The sequence below is a fragment of the Cyprinodon tularosa genome, unplaced genomic scaffold, assembly GCF_016077235.1.
Source record: "Cyprinodon tularosa strain WSP-4 unplaced genomic scaffold, ASM1607723v1 ctg376, whole genome shotgun sequence".
Taxonomy (NCBI): domain Eukaryota; kingdom Metazoa; phylum Chordata; class Actinopteri; order Cyprinodontiformes; family Cyprinodontidae; genus Cyprinodon; species Cyprinodon tularosa.
Window position 1 is genome coordinate 214,205 of NW_024039092.1, and position 15,237 is coordinate 229,441.

The 15,237-nt window shown below is 39.0% G+C and overlaps 1 protein-coding gene across 1 annotated transcript in view; it reads left to right on the plus strand.

Annotated features, from left to right (window-relative positions):
• The first annotated feature begins 236 nt into the window (after positions 1-236).
• LOC119790963 (nuclear factor 7, brain-like) overlaps positions 237-15,237 on the plus strand; it is a 29,263-nt gene continuing 14,262 nt past the window's right edge. The window contains exon 1 of the mRNA XM_038296739.1: positions 237-510. Coding sequence (XP_038152667.1) covers positions 350-510 — 161 coding nt within the window. The 5' untranslated portion in view covers positions 237-349. The remainder of the gene's footprint in view (positions 511-15,237) is intronic.

Sequence of the window (15,237 nt, forward strand, 5' to 3'; positions counted from 1 at the left end):
GGATTTTTAAAACGTGAAAAAGAAAATATTCAAGTCAGCTTTTTAAAAATAGAAGATTAACCACAAATCAATACATCAACTGTTTCATCACAAGTTTTGCACCAAGTCAGAAGCCCAGCTTTAGCTGTGAAAGATGATCCAGCACCACCTGGTGGTGAAAAGCAGATAGTTTTAGTTAAAAATTGACTACGGGGCTAAAGAAAGTGAAACTTATCAGGCGTTGTTGAACTGAGCGGAGACGCCATTACTGGGTGTTTTTTCTCTGCTTAAAAACGAGAGAAATATTGATAGGATTTTATGAAGTAGCTGAATCTTTGGTGAGTCCTGCTGTTAAAATAATTCATAAATAATGGCAGAGAGACTTTTTGAAAGTTTCCTGAGCTGCCATGTGTGTTCAGAGACTTTCAGAGATCCTGTGTCTCTGAGCTGCAACCACAGCTTCTGTTCAAACTGCCTGAAGAAATTCTGGGAAAAAACTGGAAACAAGAACTGTCCCATCTGTAAAAGAAGATATTCTAAGGATTTTCCCATAGTAAACTTTACTCTAAAGGAACTGACTGATTCTTTTACTGGAAGAAAGAAATCTGGATCCTCTGAGACAGAAAGAGGAGAAAAGCAGCTGATGGTGGTCTGCAGTAAACACCAAGACGACCCTGAACTATTCTGTAAAGACGAGCAGAGTGCTGTGTGTCCTGTCTGTGAGTTTTCTCTCCACCAGAGTCACAAAGTGGTTCCTGTAGAACAAGCAGTCAGTGAGCTGAAGGAGCAGCTGAAATCTGACTTAAAGTCTCTGCAGGACAAGAAGAACAAACACAAACAGGTGGAGAAAACATACAATGATGTGATTCTACACTCTAAGAAGCAGCTGTTGTCCACAGAGAGACAGATCAGAGCAGAGTTCAACAAGCTCCACCAGTTCCTGAGAGAGGAAGAGGAGTCCAGACTGGCAGCTCTGAGGGAGGAAGAGGAGCAGAAGGGGAAGACTATCAGCAGAGAGATGAAGAGGATTCAGGAGCAGATCTCCTCTCTGTCAGACAGTATCTCTGCTGTTGAAGAAGACCTGCAGAAAGACCAGGTGTCGTTCCTCAGCAGTTATAAAGCCACTCAGAGCAGAGCCAGAGCCCAGAGCTCACTGTCAGATCCACAGCTGGTCTCAGGAGCTCTGATAGATGTGGCCAAACATCTGGGCAACCTGTCCTTCAGAGTCTGGGAGAAGATGAAGGACAAGGTCCACTTCAGTCCTGTCATTCTGGACCCAAACACTGCTAATAGATGGTTGTATCCATCTGAATATCTGACCAGTGTGAGACATGGAGACGCATGGCAGCAGCTTCCTAATAATCCCGAAAGAAACACAAATTACACCAACGTTTTTGGTTCTGAGGGCTTCAGCTCAGGGAAACACAGCTGGGAGGTGGAGGTTGGAGATCATCCTAGATGGATTATTGGTTTGATTAAAGAGTCTGTTGACAGGAAGGGAGAGTTATGTGCTTCACCAAAATATGGAGTTTGGTGTTTATGGCATCGTGATGGAAAATACTCTCATGGTGGTGATCAGACTCACAAATTGAAGAAGAGTCTCCAGAGGATCAGAGTCAAGCTGGACTATGACAGGGGGGAGGTGTCCTTCTACGACCTTGAAGACATGTCTCACATCTACACTCACAGAGACACTTTCACTGAGAAACATTTTCCTTATTTTGGTGTTGGAAAATCTGCTGATGCTAAAACATCTGACATCAAAATTAGTAAATCTGAGGTTTATTTAATATTTTCAGACAAGCTAACTAGTAATTCATACTAGACAAGTAATTAATTTTAATAAGTTAAAATCTTTTGAGGGTTTTTCAGGTCAGAAAATTATGGATAAGATATCTGAATTTAAAGGACTTTGAATAAAAACCAAAATACAAGGTCCTCATCTACTTCGTTAGAGTTGTCCCAATCTGGATGCTGAATCTGAGAACCTACTTACATTTTTAATTTAATATCTTATTTTCTTGACTCCGTTATTACTTCTTAACAGTAGGAGCTTATTTACAAGCTTAAGGATTTCAATCTTTTAATGATTATTTGACGTATATCAGTTTGACTATTTGTCAAAATGCCTGCTGTGGTTTTGCAGATAAAAGCCCAGTGATTCAAACTGACAGCGTATACAAAAGTTTTATTGACAGCTGGGAGGAAGTTGTTGATTGGGGCCAGCAGGTACCGGAGATCAGAGGGACTGAGTCTGAGCAGGTCAAGCAGAGGCAGGCTAGAACCAGATTAGAAAGCACCGCAGGCCAGAGTTGACACTTTCACACAGAGACTTAATTTTATTGATGCTAAAACATCTGGAGAACTACAAATGCATATATAAAAATACACAAAATTAGTACATCTGAGGTCCCTCTACTATTTTCAGAGAAATTAAAGCTATAATTATATATATTTTTAACTCCAGGTTGTAAAATGATTAAGATGTTTAGTTAGAATTTAAATGGATTTGATTAAAAACCAGAATATAAGACAATCACTTTTTTTCTTTATAGTGATGTTACATTGTACAGTCAATCAGAGCACAGAGAGTTTACATTTTTAATGTTTTTTTTTCCGTTTTGTTGATTGTTTTTAACTTTTTTATTACTATTATTAAAAATATTCAAAGCTTTATTTCATTTTTTGGGCCATAAACCATGACAATAATTTTGGACAGTGAGGACCAATGTCCATGCTTCATCTTAACATGTTCACTTGAGTAGAGGGTGCAGTTTTGCTCCACAGTGCTGCTCTTCTCTGCTTTGCAACTAACTAATTAAGCCGAGGTAACTGCACAGGACACTGCTGCACTTTATAATTGTAACGTTCATTTCACTGTTGTAAGCTCCAAGCAACGTAAACTCTCTTTGTGTACTATCGGTGTATACAAAATTACAATTAAGTTTGTAAGGTTTGTTGTGCCATATGCCATGATCATACTTTTTGGACAGTGGGAACCAGTGTCCATATTTCATCCTGATAGGATGACCAGAGGATAAAATGCAGCTTTAGTGAATAACAGCTGGGGGACTTCTGAAGCCCCCCCTTTTTCAGCCAAAGCAGTCCATGGAAGCCACCAGAGGTGTGAAAAACCACCCCCCTCTGTAAAGACAGAGAAAACCACAGAGCACAAAGGATTCTTCCCCTTTTTTTTTTGCTTCTTCTGCTCCTGCGCTCAAAGCTGGGGTCCACTGTGGCCCACAGTGGAGATGCAGGCCCCAGGGGAACCAGATCCCCAGAACCATCATGGATAAGTCAGAACCCTTCAGAACCAAACTGCTGCAAACAGAACTTTTGCAACACATTTCTCTTGAGTTTCAGAACTTACAGAGCCAAACTGGATGAGGACCATTCCCTGGGTGTGAGACTGAGACAAAGGAACCCCTGACTGCAGAGCTGCAAAACTGGATGAAACTGAAGCTTTCCAAATGGACATGGAAAAAGGTTTGCAGGTCTGGCATGATTAGGGACAAAACAAGCAATGTGTCTTCTGATGATGCTAATCATATCGTGTGTTTACTGCTGAGTAAAGACAACGCTAATTGATGTTAAAGAATGGACTGCATGCTACGCTATGCTACAGGAATATGTGTTGAGCTGTTGCTAAAGCTTAGACAAGCTTTATTCACTAAGGATTTAAACACTGATATAACATTAGTGTTCATGTGTTCCTCAAATGCTCATTACATTTCCATTGCCAAGTATGACCAAGAGTCATTTAGTGCAGTGGTTCCCAAAGTGTGGGGCGCGCCCCCTAGGGGGGGCGCAATGCCATTGCAGGGGGGGCGCGGGAAGCGGTATGGATGAATGAAGAAAAAAAAACAAAAAAAAACAGCGCTTGCTTGACTGAGCATAATGGACAGTTGTGATTTGAGAAGATCTACAGCAAAAAGCAGGCTCACTACAGCCACTGAAAAGATGGGAGGATTAAAGTACAAAGAAAAAACTCTCAGGGAGCTGTTAAATGTTTTCACTCCATTTTGCACAGAGGCTTTTTTAATGTATAGATTATAGCAAAGTTAAATATTGTTACAAATAAAAAAAAAGAAATATGTTTAAAATAACACAGACAACAAAGAATCCTCTTCTAATCTACATTATAGAACTATGAAAAAAATACAGTTACACAAAAGTGTTCCTCTGTAAAGATGGTGTAGTTTATTTTGTTGCAACCTGAAGTGTGAAATAAACTTCAGTGGAGTTTGAAAACAAAATATGTGTATAGATTTATTATATCTGGTTGAACGATGTGTGTGCCCAGTTTATTCTTTTTTTTTTTTTTTTTTTTTTTTTGGGGGGTGGGGGGGCGTGGAAATTTTATTGTAATCCAAAGGGGGGCCCAGAAGAAAATCTTTGGGAACCACTGATTTAGTGGAATCCTGATGTCTATTCGCTGCTAGCCATTTCAAAGAGGGTAAAGAATAATTTAGCTAAAGGTTATTGGTTCTTGATTAAGCAAATCATTCAATAAAACATTATTTGGCCAAATAATGTTTTATTTACCTCATGGATTTGCATTGTGAATTGGTCTGAAAACATTCCAATTTCTTTAAAATTAGTGAAAAGCTAATTTGATCATATCCCAAATTCTTCCAGATAAACTTTGGTTTCAAACACAGAATCTATCTTAAACTGTAATATGTTTTTCAACCGTTTTCTCCTTCCTCTTTGTACATAGTAGTTAGTTTAGTTTAGTTGAGTTTTACTAGTCTTAGTTGAGAGTGCTAAACTGAAATACGTTTGACGTGGAGCTGAATTATTTTTGTTAATAAAATCTTATATTTTGAACAGAAGTTGTGGTGAATTTATTCCATGTATGTGCAGAAATAACTGTTTGACCATGATTAGTGCTCGAATCACTCTTTCATTTATTGTTCTAACACACAGTTAGTAGGACTGTGTGTCATAAACAGTATATAACAGCTGAAATAATATCTGATTAAATAAGATATTTTACCACCCCTACAGGGGAGGGCAATAAACATAAATTCCTAGCGGGCTGGGAATAGAAAAGAACATAAAATCACAACATTTATATGGCGTCCCTGATTGCTGGACCCATTTAATCACAAAAGGTTTAAGGTAGATGTTTGCAAACCCTGAGAACCTCTGCAACTGCTTTCTGTCCTTAGGAACCTGTCAGTCAATAACTGCGCTCACCTTAGTCAGATACATAGCTATGATCCGGGGACACCACAAAACCTAAGAAAGACATACTCCACACATGAAATTCACACTTCTCAGCTTTCGCAAATGGCTGATTCTGCAGGAGTTAGCAGAGTTAAACAGGGGAATGAGGTAATGATTCTTAAAAGGGATAGCAATAAGTAATAACCTCCCTCTCGGGGGTGTAGCCGCACACAATAACTCAATTCCGCAATCAATGATGAGGCAGTGCAGGGACCTGACACCTATTGAAAAACTCCTTCAGGTTATGATATTCCTTAGCTATCTTCGACAGGTCCGGATAAACCTCCTCCCCCTCATTCTCAGCCAACTGTTCTGGCTGAGTGGAGCGGAAACACAAACCAGAGCAAGAGGTAGCCCAACCTAACACCTCTACATTTTGCATGTCAATCTCAAGGTTGTGTCTAAATAATCAGGTGTAACCCAGACCAATAGGGACCTGAGATGATTCAATTCTTATTAAAAACTTTTTTTCACAATGGTTACCCCATACCACAAGTTCAACTGGTTTAGTGGCGAGAGAAGTCGTCTAGCAGGCCTTTCATCCATGAATTCTGTATCAGCACAGAGTCCAAAAATGCTGACAGGTTGGTACTCTTGGAATTAACTAATAGAGTCACTAGTAGCAGCATAGCAGCGCCAGCCTGGGATTGGCCTGCTGGCCTGCATCTCTCTCTCTTCTTTTAAGCCTACCGGTGCAGCAGCAGCGCGACTGTCAGAGAGAGGGACAGATAAGGCCATTTTTTCCAGTAGCATTTCAGGAGGGACACAGACAGCAGAGTGTGGAGGAAGGAGGGTGTGACGTGTGTCTGCTGCTGTGATGTGCATAGTCAGCGAGCGGTGCAAGTGAAGATAAGAAGCAATGGACATGGTCTTAGAATGTGGTAAAAGGAACAGGATAGGCAGCGCAGCGAGGGACAGAGACAAAGAAAGAAAGACGCTGTCTAGAGGAGGATGCAGCCAAATGCAGAAAGCAACAGATTTATTACAGTAGTAAAGTCACTGTATATTCCAACCTTAGAAATTACCGTAGGTCCTTGTAGATCAGTGTTTCCCAAATTTCTTTGAATTGTGTTCCCTTATCGGCATTTTTTCGTACCATGAGTACCCCTCTCAGTCAAAAGTGTTGAAGATTGTCCAAAAGTGGAATGTACAATAACTGAACTAAAGACGATTTTACTTAATCTTTTTTAAATTGAGCATTAATTTTTTTTATAAATGAATGCATTCCTTCTCAAATAAAAATATAAAATAAATATGTTGCCTGGAAGTTAGTAAGGAGTCAAAATAAATACAAAATAAAATCATATCATAAACCTTTATTTATAAAAATGGAGCTGCCCTATAATTCCATTTAAACTTGATGAATTGGGGGGAAAAAAATTGTCACACTGATTTAATTAGCTTTATTTGTTTTTATCAAGACACCTGAGCTGCTATCTATCTATCTATCTATCTATCTATCTATCTATCTATCTATCTATCTATCTATCTATCTATCTATCTATCTATCTATCTATCTATCTATCTGTCTGTCTGTCTGTCTGTCTGTCTGTCTGTCTGTCTGTCTGTCTCTCTGTCTCTCTGTCTCTCTGTCTGTCTGTCTGTCTGTCTGTCTGTCTGTCTGTCTGTCTGTAACACTGGCTTCAGCCCGTTGTAAGTAACTGCCTGTTAATCTTAATACAACAATATATGTAGCAAATATTTTGGTCTCCAGAAAGCACGCCCCTGTCTGTATCCCCAACAGAGGGAGTGAAGCTTCTTCCCCCTGCCTTAATTTGTCTCCACCTAGTGGCTGCTCCCTAGACAAAACTTTACTCTTTATCACCACGGGTCAGTAATCTGATATACAGGTATGTTACATATTGTTAGAAAAGGATCATTTTATAATGTCTTTATGTTAAATCCTTCAGGCAATGACTCTGTATTCATTCTCACTTCCTCATTCTAAGTTGCCTAAGAAATTACATTTTTAATATACGTCCACAGCATAGTATAACTATTACACACTTCATTTATTCATAACATCTTTATCCAGAATAATAGTTTATACAGTTCACAGCACAGCGTCCTACTAGACATTTTATTCCTCATAATGGTGTGCACATGGTGGCTGACTATCAGTTCTGAAAAAGAAGCTGTAATATTTTTCCTTGTCTAAATCCAACATCTATTCCTCCAAGATAAAACACAAAGAAAGTATCATAAAGCTATACCAGAATAACTTTCACCACCAGGTCACATGACATTGATTCTACTTGTCTAAAGCACAGCAGAACTGCCTCACATGTCATTTCTGAATAACTATAGGTTGATGCCTCAGGCTTCTAAGGGGAGTTGAACAGGAAGCAGTATTGCAACTCGAAATGACGCGTCACTTCCTCCTCTTATCCAGACTGTCAGTTACGGTGTTGGCTGTGAATGCTTCACTCTAATGATTCTGAGGATTTCTTTAGTAATTATTTGGGGAAACAACTTCATTATAAAACTACATTGGAATGAAATCCACCATAAACAGAGTACATTTTGATTCTAAATAAATATCAACCATACATTTATAACTGAGATATTAAAATTTCATCCCAGCTGCAAAAGAAGAAGCTAAAGTCAGAAACCAGATAAAAACAAATCAAATTCTTCTCATAAATGTTCTTAAGGGTCTATAAGTGACTGTAAACTCAAACTAAATCTCACCATGTAGCTGTGAAAGATGCTCCAACAGCACCACCTGCTGGAGGAAATCTGACACAGCAGATTGTTTTATTTAAATCAGGTTAAAGAATTTGAAAGTATTTTCAGCGTTATTGAACTGAGCTGAGACACCATTACTGTGTTAGATCTTTGCTGGAAAACGGGAGAAATATTTGGAGGATTTTAAAAAGAAGCTGAAACTTTGGTGAGTCGTACTGTTGAAATAGTTCATTAGAAAATGGCTGAGAAACTTTATGAAAGTTTTCTGTGCTGCCATGTGTGTTCAGAGAATTTTAGAGATCCTGTGTCTCTGAGCTAGGAGACTAAGAGGGTCTGACTGAGGAGCTAGGAGACTAAGAGGTCTGATTGAGGTGCTACGACGCTAAGAAGGTCTGACTGAAGATAACAGGTACTAAGAGGAGGTGACTGTGACTCAAAAGTAGCTGATTGATAGGGAACTACAGGAAACTGGGAAACTAAATGGGGAGGAATGGATATCCCCTCTTTCTCTATTAACAAAGTCCCATAAGTAAGACTCCTCAACAGGAGAAGCTCTGGAAGCTGAAGATTTGGTCTTGAGAACTATTTTTAATTTTCTCATTTGTGAGGAAAGCTGTTAGTCATGAAGGTGACTGCAGAGGTTGTGAGGACCAAAAGATAATCTGACCTGAACTTCTGGAGAGGTGATGGTGACGTCTGAATCACTGTTAAATGCAGACTGTTCAGGGCAGCTCTGAAACCTCTGGATCTGATCCACAAGGAAGCTAAGTTGTTCTGTGAAAGAAGTCATGAACTCGCCCTGGTGTGCATTCAATTGTTCCATCTCCTGTAACAATAATGCCAGTTGCTCCTCCTACTGTATTTGTTGATCTGTGTCTCTTGTAAACCCAAAGCATTTAAAGTCTGAGTCTGCTGGATAAATTTTTGACTGTGTTGTGCAAAATGATATTCCACAGATAATGAATAAATGATTAACTAGAACTGGAGTTATAGTTAATTATTTATTTTACTCAAAATCGGAGGTGAAATTATTTTAGTGTTCGTTTAATAATCGTAGCTCTAGTTTGCTTACTTACCAGGGTTTATGCCTTTTACCCCTGGATGGTTTCTGGACCGGCTGTTAAAATCCAGGTATCCCCACCAATTTAGTGACCTAGGCTAGGTTATCAGCAGAGCTATTCATTACCAGTCAAATAACTATTTATCTCTGTTTATTCAAACTATAACCAAAAGAGGGTGGATCTGGCCTGAGTGATAAACCATTTGTATATGAATCACAAACAACTGCAAGTTAAACAATGACGTCTTTATTCTAATAATTCAGGATTACAGAAATCTAACATCTATGCAAAACACTATACGCTATTAGAAAATAAAAATGAGGTAGACTAAGTGAAAGAAAAAGAGTAAAACCCTAAGAGTCAGTTTAACTGGCAAGCAAATGGTTAAAATGCATTAACAACAGCAGCAGAAGTTTGTTCAGCAAAGTGGCAGGAACAGGGCTGTCTGTGTGTGTGTGTTTGTGTGTCTGTGGGGGGGGGGGGGGGGGGGGGGGTAACCCCCCTTTTCATATGATGAAAGGAGGAGATTAGATAGGGGAAAATCAACACAATATTCAGCTTATGAGATTCCCGTCTCACCCAGTTCAGCGGACGCTATGCACGATGGGACAATGCGATCCATGACTTTTGAAGCAGGAAAACGAAAGCTACTTCCAGCTGGCTTTATTTAGCATTTCACGTGAAACAAGCCTCTCATTGCAGGCATTGGAACGCAGGAGAAAGAGGTCGATTGATCCTGAGCTGTGATTTTTAAACCCTGAATGACGTAGGGGTATTTCCTGTTGGGAATTCATCCTTCTTGTCAGCAGATTGGTCCATGCGGGAGCTGACTGTTCCTTTGGCTGGAATTTTCCAGAAGTTTCCAGAGCATCCTTCGTCCTGGTTGGGCAAAGGGAAGAGTGATGGTTTGAAATGGTCCATCAAATTGATTTGGCTCCATTGTGGCAATATATCCTACTGGATTCTTATGTTGGTTGTGTGGAGGTTTTTAGAGGACTCAAATGCAGAGATGGAGGCTGAGGTGGTTTCTGGCAGATTTGATAACAAATGGTGGCAACAGAAGCTTAAGGAGAACATGAACTTGAATCTAGGGTAACACAAAGGTTAGGGAAGGAATGAAGAGAGTCCAGCAAACAATAACTGAAGAGGAGTAGTATATATCCCAAACAGAGTAAAAGAATGTAGTAATCAACTGATTGGAGCATGAGAGAAGGAAGGAGCTAGAAGAGAGCTACGGGAAAGGAGACTGACACAAGGGGGCAACAGATGGTAAACAAGAAAACATAAGAACTCAAATACTAGAATGGCACACAATGGAAAATAAACCAATGAAAACTGAAAAAGACACCAAAAAAAATCCAGAATCACAATACATTTGTGTAAATAAAATTTAGCTAATAAAATGAAAAAGTTAACACCAGATTATTTACTCTTTCGAACATTGAACCCTTAGTTTCCCTCATCCAAATTGCAAAGTCACAAAAACTCTTCTTTTTTAACTTTGTATCGTCCACCAGGTCTTTCCTCTGAATGTTTAGATGAGTTTTCAGAGTTCCTTTCTGATTTTGTATTAAATACTGACAGGGTCATCATAGTGGGAGATTTTAACATCCATGCTGACATTGAAGGTGATAGCTTAAGAGCAGCCTTTAATGCTATCTTAGACACTATTGGCTTCGTTCAAAATGGGAATGGTCCCACACATTCTTATCTTCATACTTTAGACCTTGCGCTAACATATTGAATTTGATGAAATAGCAGTATTTCTCACAACCCTGTCCTCTCTGACCACTTTTTAATAACTTCAGGATTACTTTAACAATCTCCTGTGCCAAGAGGTTTCACTTAACAGATAATTATTGGATAAAACAGCTATAAAATGAAAGAATCTATTTCCCTTTCTGTCTCCTATGTGTCACTTAGCAGTGCTGCAGAGGGCAAAAGTTTAGTTTATTCCCCTTCACAGGTGTATGACTTTGATGATGGGGTTACTGATTCTCTGTGCACTGCCTTAGACAACACAGCCCCTTTGAAAAAAGAAAAGCTGGCTCCCTGGTTTAATGCAGATGCACACTCTGAAGCAAAATGCTAGGAAACTGGAGAGAAAATAGCACTATACATGCCTAGGGGAATCCTACCTATTCTGGAAAAATAGTATATTACTATATATGAAGACCCTTTGTAAAGCAAGAATAGCATATTTCTCTTCATTGATAGACAAGAATAACAATACTCCTAGATTTCTTTTTAATATAGTTGCCAGACTCACCCAGGGCCATAGCTCTGTTGAACTGTCCATCCCACCTGTTCCTAGCAGTAATGGTTTTATGGATTCTTTTATAAATAAGATTGATTCTATTAAATCAATCTTATTCATCTTATCTTATTAAAGCACCCCTTTAGCTATGATTGGGTTGTCTCTGGAAAGGCAGCATCTTTAGACTGCTTTGAATCAGTTCAACTTTCAGAGTTAGCAAAACTACTGTGTTCACCTAAGCCTTCTACTCATATGTTAGATCCAGTTCCAACAAGGTTACTTAAGGAATTATTCCCTTTGATCTCATCCTCCATTTTAGATGTGATTAATCTATCTCTGTTACAGGGATATGTACCTTAGGCTTTTAAGGTAGCTGTAAATAAACCTTTACTTAAGAAACAGTCTCCTGACCCAGATTACTTGGTCAATTATAGATCTATATCAAATCTTTCTTATCTAAAATTTTTGAGTAGTTGAATCATAGAATCATATTTTTTCCTTGGCCTGTTTGTGAGCTAAAATGTTAAAGTGTTCCTTTTCTCTCTTCCTGAATAGGGGTGATTACTTAGGAGCTTTGTTCCATTCTTTATACTGAGATGTAGGGAAAGGAAGGAGGGTTGAAAAGAAGTTTCCTCCCTAGTTTAGATGAGGGGGGAAACATAGATAAACATGACCTTATTAAGATTCTCACGTCCTGTTTCTGGTGTGAACGGAAAACAGTTGTCTAAAATGTTTATCTGAACAAATTTACTGTATGTCCTTTCATGAACTAACATGTTTCTCTTGGGAAGACTCAATGTTCAGTGCTCATTTTTACTTCACAAATTGGCGTCACGAACAGGATCCTTCGCTGATCTGTCCGCTCGGTGGATTCCAGAAGAAGAGCTGATCACCAAAACCATATGGGTTTTTCCTCTACCTAAAATAGGCCATTTCAGAGAAGGAGGACTCTTCTGATGCTCCACCGAGTCAATCGACCTCAACAGGACAATAACTTCAGGAGACTGAGATGAAGAAAACCAACAAACCAACAAAAAGGTAAAAACCGAAAAATACTGTTTTAAAATTAAGCAAGCAGTCAAAAGACTGACCGAGGTAGGCCTCTCATAGGCTGAGAGTAAGTCTTTTTTAAGACCAAGGATTTAAAGGTAGGCCTTAAATAAGCTGAGGGTAAGTCATTTTTAAGACAAAGGATTTAATGGTATGCCTTAAATAGGCATAGGGTAAGTCTTTTTTAAGACCGAGGTTGTAGGTCTTACTAAGGAAAGTAGACCCAGTGTTGCAACAAATAAAAAAAGAAAACAACGAACTGGAGTAATTGTGAGTGCTCAATATAAGAAAAAGGAAAAAAAAAAATAAAAATAAAAACATATCATAATAGAATATAATATATAATATCATGACAGGAACAACTCAAGAAAATTCACTGTTGTTTTATTTATTAATGCTCATCTTTCTTTACTCTTATACTCCTTTGCTTTGGCTGTTGTGGCCGCAGGTTCATCTCCAATGGCACCATTTAGCACCTCCAGCCTGTATCCCAGTTTACCACAAGCCTTCTGCTCTCTGCTACACCTCCACCTTATCAACGGAAGGCTACAAATCGTTTTCTAAAAGAGGACGACTTTTTTTAGGAGGAAGAGTACGGGGGCGATCTGAGACAATCATTCGACCCCCAACTAGACTCACAACCAGACTCTAGTATCCCTTGGGCCAACAGCTGGGATCTATCCTATCACCTTTTCTCCATGGTCACTAAATAGGAGCCACTATATTCAACAGACTGCAAACAACCCCGTATGGACCAGCCCTTCATTCAAGAAGGGGCTGCTGTAAGAACTATTTGAGTGACTGAGATAGAAAACGTGTGCAACGGGAAAAGAAAATGACAGTCTGAGGCACAGCTAACTATTCTCCAAAACTGCCATTAAACTGTTCAAACTGTTCTCCATGCAGCCCTCAGACAAGAACAACTCTCCAAATGATGGTTGCTGCTACATCTGTGGCAAACCTGATCACTGGGCCAGACACTGTCCACACAAAATATTTGGGGGCAGAGGAGGATGTGGCAGAAGCTCAGTTCATCATGAGGGTTCACCACCCTACCATGGAGGCCAGGGAGGACAGAGAGGAGGCTACAACCATGGGGAAGAAGACATTTTTAGCAAGGGGGATATCAGGCACCGAAGCGAGGTTACTCTAGAAGCTAGTGAGAGCCGTTGGAGCGACCCCCGGTTCGACAGACTGCAAGTAACACACACACACACCCACAAAGTACATTTTAGAGACATATATTAGTTTCCTGACAGCTTGTTATGTTCTACTCTGTTGAGCTGCTGGTCTCATGTTTGAATTGATATTCCTTTTTCATCTAATAATGGATATCCAGTAACTAAAACTCTCAATCACAGTTTGGTCAGGTTTTAATTAGCTTTCTCTATATACGCTATCATACTGTAGCAAAATCTTTCTCTTATATTTAGGTACCTTTCTTTAATGATGTGCTGCATTAGAGATCTCTGAGGACTATCTAATATAAAACAGGTCTGTTTTCTCACCTTATATGACCTCCGGAGAGTTTTTTTTTTTTTTTTTCACGTAAGGCGGCTCAGAAAAATTTGTAATGGCTCCCACTCTGGTGTTTTCCAATCCACTTTGTCTGTTTAACTATGAATAGTGGATGGGCAGGGAGACTGTAGATTTTTGTATTGCTCTAATAATTTGGTAACATATTGGCAATTGTTACCTTTTCTTCTCAAAATTAAATGCTGTAATAACAGGGCTGTCACATATTCTGCGCATTTGTGATGGTTACTACACTGCTATCCCATCATTTCTTAAGACACTGTGGCGATTCTAATCTGACCCTTTTCGTACCCCACCTTGTCATACCTGAAAAATAATTAATTTCATAATTTTGCATTCAGTAAAAAACACCTGAGGAAGTCCCAACTCATAACAGTGTTGTAAAAAATAAAATAAGGGGCCCCTTTAATATTTTCCTCGATCTGAAATGCGCTTCCGTAGTTTCCAGATCATCACACCCATAAAATATTTGTTATTTTGACGCATGAGAAAGCATGTATTAAAGGGGGAAGATTTATATAAGGGTTTATATCATATAAAATAAAATAAATAATATTAAAATAAATATAATGATGCTATCATTAAATACTTTAGTTTAGTCATTCAAGCTATCTCAGTATGTTTTTTTTGTTTTTTAGTTTTTTTTTTGGGATTCCTTCTTCTTAAATCTGAGTGGCAGCCTTTTCTTCATCATTCCTTTGTGGCTGATTTATGAAGCTGAACCATTTACTCAGCTGCCTGCCCAAAACCTGTGGACTGCATGGCTGCTAAAGAGCCTGCTGCATGCCCCCACCTTTGCTAAGATGAGGTCCTTTGTCATCTGAACTGGACAAATGGCACACTTACACTTTATTTTGTTTCTTTACTTTGCAAATAACGTCTGGTGGGGCTTAAATGGTTACATAATTTTTTTCCCCATCCCTTTTGTGTTTTGACCTATCGGGGACCATGCGTCAAAAAGGGTGGAATAGGAAATGGATAAAAATTGGTTCACGGTTAATTTTTTTCCAAACAGTAACAGAGTTTTGTGAAGATTGTTTTAAATGTGCATGTCACTCATTTCTAGAGGAAAGAAAATGATGGGCCAAGGGGCCCACAAAAACAGTTGATGCTCCATTTCAACATCTTGTTAGGAATCCAGTTTGTGTGGGTTGTGTTTTTGTGTGTTCTTCCTCCACCACCAGGTGGCGCCTTTTCTGCATGTGGGTCAGATCTTTGAATAAAATCATGACACGTCTTATGATAGATTTTATTGAACTAACTCCATGTTAGCTGGTTCTGCTGCTGCAGGAGCTTTCAGGTATACTTGGACCTCTAAACCAGATAATGGTTCCTGTGAAGGATGAAATTATTTTATACCAAAGTTTTTTAGTAAATAATATTTTATAAACCAACCAATGTACCTGCTCATTTTCAACAACCCCAGAATTCTAA